The sequence below is a fragment of the Pagrus major genome, chromosome 15 (genome assembly GCF_040436345.1).
Source record: "Pagrus major chromosome 15, Pma_NU_1.0".
NCBI lineage: Eukaryota > Metazoa > Chordata > Actinopteri > Spariformes > Sparidae > Pagrus > Pagrus major.
In genome coordinates this window covers 16,271,016-16,284,023 of record NC_133229.1, presented here as the reverse complement: position 1 = coordinate 16,284,023, position 13,008 = coordinate 16,271,016, and the positions used below count along the sequence as shown (strand labels likewise).

At 41.9% G+C, this 13,008-nt stretch overlaps 1 protein-coding gene across 1 annotated transcript in view; it reads left to right on the top strand.

The window, feature by feature from the left end:
• adgra1b (adhesion G protein-coupled receptor A1b) overlaps nt 1-13,008 on the top strand; it is a 175,473-nt gene that overhangs the window by 134,165 nt on the left and 28,300 nt on the right. The window contains exon 15 of the mRNA XM_073481241.1: nt 8,988-9,115. Within this exon, the coding sequence (XP_073337342.1) occupies nt 8,988-9,115 (128 nt within the window). The remainder of the gene's footprint in view (nt 1-8,987; nt 9,116-13,008) is intronic.

The window sequence follows — 13,008 nt, the reverse complement described above, 5'->3', positions numbered from 1 at the left end:
GGGGGCGGGGGGGTTTGCCTACAGTGAATTATGCGCTTGTACTGCGTTTGCAAGGTTGAGCAGTGCACAAGGCTCATTTATTTGATAGTCACGCTTTAAATATCTCCACAGAACAGCGATTACAATAACTTCTGTATAGGAATTTGAACAGCCTAAAGCTAAATACAACACTTCTAATCTGCAGCTCTAGAGAAATTAATGCTAATGAAACAATGCCCCCTTGATGTTTGAGGAGATAGATACAGGACGACTGATATGCCTGAGCCTCAGATGACGGTGCTCATCTAGAGGGCCTTCATCTTTTCATGCCGAGCGAGGTTCCTCATCAGCTCATAATGTTTGTTGATTTGATGGATGTGTACTTGATTCCATGTGATTTGATTACTCGTTTCACGGCGGGCCTTGTTTGCCTCCGCTGTTGAACATTCGCCGGGCGAGCTGCTGATTACGAGCATGACCGTATCTCAAAGCTACGAGCTGAGTGACAGCCACAAGGTAGCGCTGAAACATTGATGACCTGCATTAATGGTGCATGACCGTTTCCCGAACTGTTGTCAAGTCCGGAGGTTATTCTGTCGCGCCGCTGTCCTGTCTCTCTCTGTTATCCGGCGGTGTATGGGCAGGCCGGAGCAGGTTTGATTTGCACACTCGCTCCGGTTCTGTTCCAGCGTTCACGCGGCCACTCAAGGATGATAAAATACAGCGCTGGATGGGAGCTGGGAGCAGGGAGCCCGCAGGCTGTTCACTAGAGGATTTTTAATTTTGTTTTTCTCTCACTCCCTTTCTCTTCCCTCTCTCCCACAATGTTTGTGCATTCTTGCGTGCACCGATGTGATTACAGCGGGGGAAAGGAGCGCACTTGCGACGACATATGTCACAGATTGGCTTACAGAATCCGCAGCATCAATTAAACACAAAACGCATTAAATTCGCAGGAGTCTGGGAATTATTTTCATGTAGGTCTTTACAGGTTGTGCAGCTCTTCATCATAACCAATCAGCGGGCTACAAAACAAGACACCGAGCCCGCTAGTCCTCTCAGATCAACAGTGTTTTTGTCCCATTTTATTTTGCAGGCCTGATAACCTTGCACCCACTGTGCCTGCGCGCTGAGATTATGGATCAAGTTTAATTGACTCTGGTAATCTGATTTTGGCATGGGGAGGGAGGATACTGGATTAAAGTTGTAACTACAACACAAACAGGGGATCAGGGGCCTGTTTAGCAGCCGAGGCTAGGGCACAACGGAGGCATGTTGAGATGTAACATGCCACCGCAAATCCAGAATAGGCTAAACTAAAGCTGCCCTGTATGGTAATATTGTTGCCTCTCTGTAATGAATTGCGCTGTCAGAGGGCCGGTCACATTGTCCTGCCGCACAGACACAGTAATAAAGTGGCCACGCTGCTGTGATGTAATACGATAGCAGTAATGACGATAAGTGGAGTGGAGGAATCACATTTGAAGCTGGCTGCTCCTGTCCTCATCTGACTTTCTGCTGCTCGGTCCTGCGAGGAGGAGTAGAACAGGGAGGAGTAGTTTAGAGCACGCTGCGAGCTACGCCAATGGCCTATCAGTCATCATGACAGCCGGGTCAACAAGGGAATTGCAACTTTACAGTCTGTATCTGTTGCACAGCATGGCGAGATCTATACATAAATATACAGGAGTCAAAGGAAAACTGAAACGCGGCCCTTAAGAGATAGGGATATAAGAAAATCTGCACACGCTTTAAAGGAAATGATTAATGGCTAATAAGAACAGGAGTGAAAAGCTATAGTACACTGTGCATTTATTCCCCTCCAGCCTTCTGCAGCAGGTCACCCCACATCACCCCAGGAGCATAAACACTGCTTCGAAGAGCCATAAGAACTATTTGTTCAAGGCACCCTGTAGTCCGCCTCGCCATTTTTCTCTCGGCCTATCCATCTGCTGAAAGGGACAGTCTCCCTTCATCCTTCTTCCCTTTCTTCTCGCTCTATTCTCTGCCCCAGCTCTGCCTGCTGTAAGGTCTTTTTTTAACCTTTATTTGTCCAGGGGAGGGTTCTGCTGAGCATGCACGCTCTATTCCAGCTTTGCCCTTCTTCGCTTTCATACTATGCTGCTGCCCCATAAAATGGCAGTTCCTCTGCTGTTGGCCTCAGAGCAGCTGCTCAGCACCTTGCACAAAGCTACCTCTGTAGTAGTTGTTGAAGAAGAGGTTGTTGGTTATTCACTTTCAAGCAGCCATCGTTCCCCCAGACTCTCTCTAGGCTTTAGGCTACTGCTGTCCTCATTTGACTGGTCTAGTCCACCAGCACTTCTGTTGGAAAGGTTTGTTTGTTAGTCTCACTAAATATACTTTTTTTGTGGTAAACCGATTCTCTAAAGTATGGCAGCAACTGACGATCATTCTCTTTTCTTTTTTTTTTTTTCTGAATTGATTGATTCATTTTTTGGTGTGCAAATTGACAAACAGTGGTGGAAATGTATGGCACAATTTCCAAATGCCCGAGGCAACATCTTGACTTTGCTTGTTTTTCCCGATCCGAACAGACCAAAACAGGGCTGATGGTGTTCGTTTCAGCATCGACTTTGTGATGTTTGCACGTGCAAATACTGACAAAAAAGGGGACCGCTAATGCTTTTCCTGAACTTCTGTCATATATGTTGTGTTACGTTGTCAAATGTTCATATTGAATGTGGCCAAATTTTCACATAATGAGGTAAATGTCTGTGAAAGTAATTTGTGTGAGCAAACAGTTCCAGTTTCAGACTGCTCTTACCAGTAGCTGTAGCTGATAACTGAGCTAACAAGCCAAGCAACAAGTAAAGCTGTCTGTCTGTCCACGAGGAAACTCCATCATTTTCTTCTCCAAAAAATATGTTTCACCAAAATCAGTGAATGAAGTTGTTTTTTCATACAGTGATGTATGTTGCTATTTTCCAGGGCAGAGAAAGAAGCCACTTGGACATGTTTTTACTTTAATATTGATTTAAAGATTCCCTCTGGTGAAGGGGTACACGTCATGAATTTATCAAATACCCAAGTCCCACTAGTCGTCTACCACAACCTGAAAATGAGCGCTGCCTGTGTCTGTAGTTTGATAAACTGATCGAGTGGACCCCTTCACCAGATCACATAGTCAACTGGTCGCTGTGCATGTAGAGTCTACGTATCACCTGCCTGTAAACATACACGCGGTGCAGCTACTGTCACAGATAACGTCACCTGGATACTAGTGGCAGGTGTGCAGTTACACAAACACCTCATCCCCGATGATGGTTAAAAGTTAAAAAAGTTTACTGTCATGTTTGTCCACACCCTAATGTGAGAGACGCTTAACACATGCAAACAAAACAGTTGCCAGATTCATCTGCACTTACATCCTGCCAGCATATAGATTTTACTACCTCAGCTGCCTCAGGAGACCTGAGGGTGTAATGTTAAAAGAGGATAGACTTTTAAAGCTCCCATAGATGAAAACAATGATTGTTAATTGTTCATCTTTAGCTGAATAACCCACTGTAAGTATCTGATGAACGTTCCTACATTTTTATGTCGCAGAATTTATTGCAGCAAAAAAAACCGACAGCGCCATGTCAGTTTTTCCTAATGTTGTGCAGTCCTTGTCCAAAATGTAAAGATATTTTACAATCATATACAACAAGGAAAAGTCACAAAGAAAAGAAGCAAATACTGAAATTGGAGAAGCTGGCACCTGTGAACGTGTGATGATATTGCTTGAAAAGACCTCTTCCTCTTATCTTGCCCTTTGGTAATTTTGGAGATACTTGAGCTAACTGATAGTAGCGCGGATTGAGCCACCCATGAACGAGTTATTATCTCCTGCAGCAGTGCATCCAGACCTCAGCAGGTCCTTTGTGTAAATGTCCTGTCGTACTGTTCACATATGAAGATCATTCAATCTTCTGCAGCTTTAGTCTCACCTGAGTTTAAGCTCCACCATCGACAGCTCAGCTTGGACGACGATGTGAGTCTGTCTTTGTTCTGTTGGATGCTGGGAGCAGTGCATTCTGCTGTTAGCTGAGCTTTCAGGCTTTTAATAGACCGAAAATGTGTTTCAAGTATGTAGCGCATACACAGAGAAAATATTCCTAAATTAACTATACTCAACAATGCCAGCATGGTACTTCAATTCTATCCGGCTGTGGTGTTAATGGACATCTCACAATGCGATGTTTGACAGAAATGGAGAAGCCGCTAGAAACTGCAGAGAGGGAAAACATGGTGCTGTCCAAAATTAAAAATAAACTGTAAGTCCTTAAAAATGAAGTTTCTAAAAGCATTCAGATGTCAGTGAGTGCAGCTTTTGTGCACACAGCATTGATTTCTCGCATAGTAAAAGTTAGTATACTACTTTGTACTGATAAGGCATCGGGGCACACGTATGGTGGCATGACATGTTGTGGACGTTGTGAAAAGCAGCTCAGCAGTCAGCTGTGGGCTGCTAAGAAATGGTTAAAGACTCCAGTGGAAGGAGGCTGACATTCTCAGCCAACATTATAAGCCCAGTGATGATGATAATATGTCCCATGAGAATGTTTGACTTCCTCCCTCACACCCAAAGCAATTTTACTCCAGCTGATGTCACTCGCCGTGGTCAGCATCACGTTTGACTGCTCAATGTGTCTGAGCACGATTTTATTTTTTACAAATGCGGCTGCTGATTCCCACGGACACTTTTCGTCTTTGACCTTTAGCTAAGTTGATGTTTCTGTGAGGCCATTTGTCATGATCTAAACTCCTATGAAGTGTCATTTGCTGTTTAAGTACATAAATCAGCTTACTGACTTAAAAGCTTCGTTTCAGCTGGATTTCTTGCTGATGCTTCGGGCCATGACTTTTTTCTCTTTTTTTCAGCAACATCAATTCATTGAGCTGTAATTAACACCAGCTTTCATTGTCCTTCCATGACATCGCTCCGAGGACAAATACAAACTTAATAATTCCCTGTAAATCTGTAACTGACAAATTATGAGAAGCTGTTTTTGGAATTTTGGAAAATGTTTGTCATGTGCTTTCTGCTAAAGGGGCCACTCTCGCACTCGCTCTCTTTTTTTCCCTTCTCTCTCTGACATTTTTTTTTTACTGTCTGTGTGCTACTGTGCTCCAAAATGATGGTACATTTTATTGCTCAATTCTAATTACAGTCCTCTCTCCAGTCAGTTTTTAATTTTCTGGCCAAGCTACAAGCTGCAAAGTCGTAAATGTCTGCATTTTTAAAGATCGACGATCCCACAGATTTTTCTGCCACTCCTTTTTAAGTTGCCAGGAGTAGTAGGATGTAAAAGGTGCCACTCACAGTGACAAACCCATCGTGAAGTATCACCCGACTGTGTTATCCCTCAGCTAAGAGGTGTGTTTTAGTGTCTTTCAGTGTAATGTTTTGGTTTTCCAGCCCCCAGTGTTACTGTTTTGTAGTTTCATCGCCCTCACCAGCTTTCTTTCCTGAGCATTTAGCAGCTAAAGACTCAGACATTTCCCTTAGGAACTGGTGGAGATTAAAACAGAACTAGGAGGGTGAATATTTGACTCAAATACAACAGGTGGACACACCAAATCAATGCCAATGTTGCTCTGTGTCTGCTGGATGTGTAAATATGATAGATAGTTAGACTTATGACTGATTAGTGCAGGTTTTACAGGCTCTGCGTCTCTGGGGTCGTGCTGGTGCCACTCCGTAGATTATGTCTTTTTTTAATTTCCTGTGGGTGTCGGTTTCCTCCAAAAAGCCAAAGATATTTGGATTGGAAACAGCACGTTTGCAGTTTACAATGAAAATGATGGCAGGTCTATCACTCACAAAATTAATAATTTTGAAACGATTGATTGAGAAGGGGACAAAGGCAGGCTATTCATTTTTAACCAGGAAATGTTGATTTTGCCAGCTGACATTGTTGCAAGCAGATATTATGAGCTTTAATTAGCTACCTAATTAAGATAGCATTAACTCCATGAGTTGGTTAAAAATGTCTTAACTGGCTGAGGGTTGCCCATAACAGGGGAAAATGGAAAAGCTTTCTGGGGACCTGCTGCAAGTGGGGGGCCCACGGAGGCCAGCAATAATCATTCATCCTAAATATAAGCAATTATAACCAAATTTTATTTTGAATCATTTATTGTTGCTTATGTAGCCTGTTTTGTAATGACAACCCCCTAATAAGAATAGGGATCTGTACCCTCTAAATTCTTGTAAGCGAGTTAGCTGGGCATGCTATCATTTGCAGATTACGTTAGAGAAGATGAACATATAGTATAATCCATTCCTCAGTTTTGTAGTGTATATCATGGATGGAGGGATGGTTGGATGGATGGATGATAGACATGTTTTAGTGGTGTTTGATTTGATGTATCTACAAACACTGAATCTTCATCAACTGTCTGCTTCAGCAACAGTCAATGAAAGATGAAGTGAAGTTTTGGAAATAGCACAACAGCATCAGAATGATGACTGCTTATACCTCCGAAAAAATCTCAACTCTTTTGCTCTTTTCCTTTTTCCTCCTCAAACACTCAGGAAAGGCTTTATTAGACTCGGTGATGATGGTTGGACTGAGTGTCTCTCCTGTTCTACATCTCCCCATTGTCCTGTCCCGTAAACCTTTTATTTCATCTCGGGCTCAGTACTTTACAATCGTGCTTATAAATGCTCTGTTGAAGGTCACGACCCCTCATGGGCCCTGCAGGCTCATCGGCCTTTGGATAAACACGGAGCGAGACTATACCACTCCGCTGCTCACCGAGACAATGATGGAGTCAGACAGCGTGTATGTGGATCACTCTCGCAGACATAAACCAGTAGTGAGCTGGCGGGGTTATGGAGATAAGGTGCGCTTTATTTAGCAATGCCAACATGTTGGAGCGTAAACCGTGACGTCACAGAGCAAGAGCAGTCATCTGCATGTAAAATGTGTGTAAAGATTATACAGAAGACCATATTCACACAGCGGCCACTATCCTCTGACATCATGCTCAGGGTGGAAAGCTCAAATGTTGTACGTGTGTGCTCTAGGATGAAAGTCCTTTAAATGTAGGGAATCTGTAATTTGATGTTGGATATTGAAAATCTGGAGGGATCTCTGGCCTTATTTCCAGGTAAAACAACATATTTGATTAATCATTAGCTAACATTAGCATGTAACCACATCCTAGCTAACTTTACTGTTTGACTACATCCGTGCTTTTCACTTCAAGGGCTTAATATGTGTGTCCAAGAGAACAGCTAACATTAGCGTTCAGCAACGTCCTAGCTAACATTATAGTTACCACGTGTTACACGATTCGATAGGAAAGGTTTAAATTCATTCTAAAATATCAACACACATCTTGGAAGCTTTGAAGTGAAATGCACAAGATGTAATCAAAAGGTAATGATAGCTAGGAATGGTTTAATGCTACTGTGAACGCTAATGGGTTATGAAATATGTTGTTTTACCTTGGCATATGGCCCAATGTTTGACTCTTCACTGTTTTTTCAGTTGCTGATCAATCAGGAAGAGGCAAAACAAAAACACTTTTTCAGATTCCCAATGTTTATAGTACTTGCAACTTGAAATACAGCAGCATAACATTATCCCAGCATGACATCAGAGGAAAACGGCTGCCGTGTCAATATGGTCTGTGGCTTGATTTGTCTTTTAACCTTGGCAGCCGTCGGCATTCAAAAATAGCTTTCGTTCTAAAATGTTTAGTAACTTTTGAACCTCTAGTTGTGTCCATATGCTGTAAAAACGCATGTAAATGTTTCTGAGTTTCTGAGTTTTTCATTGGTATCACATGTCTTGTTTGGGCATATCAGGGGCTCTGTATGAACGCGGCATCATGTTCTGCAGCATTGATTCGTCAAGGAAGCCCACGTAGTTTCCTCCTCCGGGCCAACCAGCAGAAGATGTAGCCAAGCCACTTTTGGCGTTCATGCTCAATGGATTATATATTTCCCGAAATATAAGTCATGTTTGCTTCATGATTATTATGATTTAATAACCTTTCTATTTACTCTCTGAATGTTTTTGGACACATTTACATGGTCAGTAAATGATATATAGGATCACACTTGTTTTTCACTGGAAAACGTTGAGGATAATGTGATAATAAATTGCTAAAAATGCATATAGAAGTCGAGTCTAGTCCCAGTCTGGTAAAAATGTTGGTGAATTTATCCATTCTCAGACAAAGCAAATATAAAAGTGGGACTTTAAACGAGGCAGACTGAAACTTAAAGTCCTGCAGAATGAAATTATGTATGGCACTTGATGCTGACTGCAAGAATAGGGTAGGAAAAACAAAATAAATAAGGGAGAGTCAGGTTCCCCAAAAATCGTATTTGAGACAATTTAACAGATCTAAAACTTACGAGACAACGATAAATTAAAGCAGTGACAAAGTTTAAGCTGTAGCTGTCAAAATGTGTGCTGTAAGAGTTGAAGGAGTTTGTCTTATAGAATAAATTACCAAGCAAATGGACTGTGATGTTTATAAGGGCTTAATGAGCGTCTGTTAACAATGTGTCTTTTAGAGACACAAACAGCGACTTAACTTTGTTTCCAGTTTTTTCTCTTTTCGCCTGGCTGCTATCCATTTTTTGTTGTGCTTTTCATGTTGGCAGAATAAGGAAGCTTATACCATTGTTGCACTCAGTCGCTCCGGCTAAGAGTGTCAGCTAAATGGCTGAAATGCAAAATGTAAATGCAGGGGAACGAATATTCACTCGACAGGGTTGTTACTCTTTTATGCTGATTTGGACAGCGTTCTAACTCAAAGACATTTCCTTGACGTTCATTTGTATTTTGCTTGCGTATCTCGTCAGCGCAGTACACTGTGCCTATGCATATGCAGAGCTCATCGCCTTCGCCTTTGGCTGGATTGTCGGAAAAAGCTGTCAGTGTGCAGGCCTCATTCTTGCTCACTGATTATTTTTATGATACTGTGTTTATGATGACTTTTGTCTGAGCCCCTGTTTTTCCTCTCTCCTCTTTATGGCTTAGGATCTGAAGAAGGCGCTGCCTTTCCCCCCATACCCTGGGGAGTTTTTGCACCCGGTGGTGTATGCCTGCACGGCGGTCATGTTGCTCTGCCTCTTCGCCTCCATCATCACCTACATAGTGCACCACAGGTAAGAAGAAAACACCACCTTCATTTAAAGTAACAGCCATTAGCTGCATTTCTGCGTCTGGACACCCAGGCAGACGCTTATGTAATCTCTTCATTTCTCGCCTTTTTGCCTTCATGGTTTACAGTTTGTTTTTGAGGCCTCTGTCACAGATCCTGGCCTGACTGTGGTGTGAGTCAGATGCTTAAGGGTGGCGTAAAGCACTGCAGCCTGCCTGACTAAGAGGATCTAAAACACATACACAGATGTGTGCCCGTGTGTGTGTTTCAGACAGGAATGTATGCTTGTAATGGATTTCTAAGTGGTACTCAGGCCACCTTTGTCCCTTTTATTCCACACGGAGATAAGGACAGAGGACGGACCGTGTGACTCTGGTGGTTTGACACTGTGGCATCTGTCTGCTTCTCTTAGGTTCATCTGCAGTGGATGCTGTTATTAAAGCAGGGGAGAGCCTGCCTGCCATATAATTTAGCACGCCAATTCATCATCTGTTGTTCCTGTAGAGCATCAGTCACTTTATCATGTCCCTGACATTAATGTGATATTATTGTAATAGCTCTCCATCCATTTTAATATAAAGGAAAGATGTCTCAAATGTCTCATTTTCAAAAAATATTGTTTTATTCTAAGAATAACACAATTAAGTGACATTTGTCGGACAGATTTTTTTCTTGTCCTGACTGTGACTTAAGCGGAAAATGTATGAAACCGTGAACGCGCTGCTGCATTTGCAGCTCGCATCCATCTGTGTCACCTGGGACAGAGACTGGGTGCGTCCTCCTGCAGTCAGACAGTGATGACAGCATCTGGGGCTCCAAACAGCAGCATCACTTACTGTCATCCAGCACTGCAGTATTGACTGAAGAAAAGATTGAAAACTGCAATACAGGCAGGAGCAATTTTAAAAAATTGCAAGAGATTTTTTGTGGTTGAAGTGAAATGTAAACAAACGCCGCTGGATGTTCTGCTCTTCTGTGCAGAATGAGTGGCCTGCAAATCAAACAGCAGGTCATTCTTTATGTTTTATTCAATATTAGTGGAAAAAAAAGAAGAAGAAAAAACTGATTCACAGGGTTTAAAGGCATACTGACAGGAATGTGATAAAATCCCTCAATCTGGGGGCGTATTTTAAATGAAATGGTCGTTACTGCAACATGCTGCATTTATGATACATTTAGAATTCAAATATTCCCTCAAAAAATCCTCCTTTCTTTAATGAAACATTATAGGTGCTAAACAGTAGTGGTACCAAGGTAACACAGACACATGAGTGTTGATTTTGTGGATACATAAAAGGCCTGTTTTTACTAGTACTACTTTAAAGCCCTTTTAACAGGGAAAAGAAATGGAGAAAAAAAATAACTCAGGAAGAACCACAGAGGACAGCGGTGCATGAAGATGCAGTAGCCGGTAGCTCCTCACTAGGTGTTTATGTATATTTGTACATAAAAAACTGTATATATGTTCTGTAATTTGAGTGGCATTAAGGAGTTTACAAACTTTCATTTATGACGGCTGGAAATGTCACAAGGTCCCTTTCAAACGTCCAGTTTTGTAACCACATGGCTGGAGAGTCCCACATGTTCTTAGAAATATCCAAATGCAAAAACACAAACTCAAACTCAGTCTCCTGTTTGGCAGCCTCACCTATAATTCTTTATGTATCTGTGGTTTGCAGAAGTATTACCTGCTAATATTATATCCTGGTGAACCATCCCCCAGGACGGACTGATAGTGTATCAGCAGATTACAATGACAATTCATATTTGGTATGCAACATTTATATGGAATATGTGAAACCTGGTTATTCATATCCCATGAACATAACAGTATTTAAGTTTCTGATTGTCTGCCTGCAGGTGGGTCTTCTTTTCAGAACATCTGTGTCACTATTTCCTATACCAGCGAAGTTACCTTAGCTGTCTATCTCATCACCGGTAATGACAAATTAGAGCGACAATACCATTTCTTCAGTCCAGACGACAGACTTTTCTTTTATTTCAGTATGTTGATCATCATTACATCATGACCTTCATTTTTTCAACTGACCAACCATTTCATTGCTTGTATCGATGATGCACCTGTGAGCACAGCAGAGACTGATAAGATACCTGGTGAACATGTTATGTCATGTGCTCCAGCTAGCTCATCTAGGTTTCCTAAAAATGGGGTAAGGGCTTTTCCAGGATCCTGAAACCAGGCTGAATGTTAACATGGGTAAAGCATTACTGCGATATTCCAACAACCTCACTGTAACCAGGATACTTGTGCTAACGCACTCATTCATCACAAAATGCTTTTCAGAGCAAAAAGACATTAACTCCAGTCCAAACTAGAGCGAGAACAAGCCCATATTTAAGACATGAAGCCAGAGCTTTTGTCTGTCACACACAAGGGAGGGTTAGAGGCGTTTTCATTCAACTGTGCTCAAATTAACAAACTCCAACACTTCCTCGTCCTCCACACCTCCCTCCAGGCACTCCCCAGCTCTAAAACACATCTCTGTTTAGTAACACTCGACTTGTGTAGTATCACTCCAGCTGACTGACAGTATCCAAGCCGTGAAGCGCCGGGACTGCGTGTTAAATGGGTTGAATGCGAGGGAGGCTGTTCTGGGATAGACACAGTAGATTGTGCATGTTTGAGTTTGTCACTTTCTCACTAACACATACACACCGGCATAAATATATGCATACAGTACGTGCTGTTGGCTTCCTCTGCCAGCAAGATAAGCCAAGAGAGAATCTGTGATTATGGGTGCAATGCCAAAGCATGATGTATAAGCCTAGTAAAGGAGATAGTGGTGGGTATCATGTCTGGAAGGCAAAATCCTTTGAACTCAATTGGTGCAATTTGCATCAAAATTATTCCCAGAGTCATAACCCAATCAAAATGGGACAAACTGATGTCATGAACATAGTGATGGAATCAGACGAACGTAGTCTTTCCAGTGGTCATCTTCGAGCTTAAACATCCATAAATCCGCTTAGTATTCATATGAAAATAATATTTCTTTTAACTTCAGATCACCTCGCATTTATCAGACAAAATTAAGTTATTTGTCAAAAAATCAACATTGTCAGGAAATGACTCAGAAAAATATGAAATATCATAAAGATGCCAAAATACACTGGAGTGGGGCTTTAAAGACATGATCTTTAGGCTAAAAATACAGCCCTAGATAAAGCCCACTGCTAACTTTATGGCATTATTACTGTTTACGTCAGCCAAAGCATGTTGGGAATCCTGGTGGAAAAACCTTAAATAACTTGTAAACATAGCACAAAAAGTAAGGAAATTTGTGTTTGGTAGATTATTTCTTTGTTGTAACAATGCTTCTTGGCAATAAATCTTATACTGTTGGAAAGCCTGTTTATGTCCCTTTTAAATGGTGCCACATTTGTAAGGAACATGCACTTGTGGGATGAGCAGCAGAACTGAGTATGTGGGTTGCGCCCATGAAAAATTTGCCAAATCTTCTCTGCCAAACAGCTTATTCTGCTATTGACTCTTGTTTGGTGTTGTTTGGTGGATTGGATGATTTAAGTCTGAAGAAACAACACATATTGGCAATTTAACAATTTATTAATTTAACAAACAGGAGCCTCAGTAGCGTGTGGAAGAATACCGCGGCTCCACTGTCCAATCACTGCTGTGCGGACTCTCCAAATGATATCTCGAGAGCAAGATGGGAATGCTGTTTCCAGGGCATTTTGGCTTTAATCTTGTACGGTATGAGGAACTTGAAATCACCCATCTTTAAATTCAGTCAATGCACAGCACCGAACATCAGACAGACGACGTTAGCAGCTCGCTAGCGAACATAGAGGAGCAATTAGCGGCTAACGAGCCATTTCAGCCGGGAGCTGGTCAAGAGTAAACAAGAGCCGGACTTA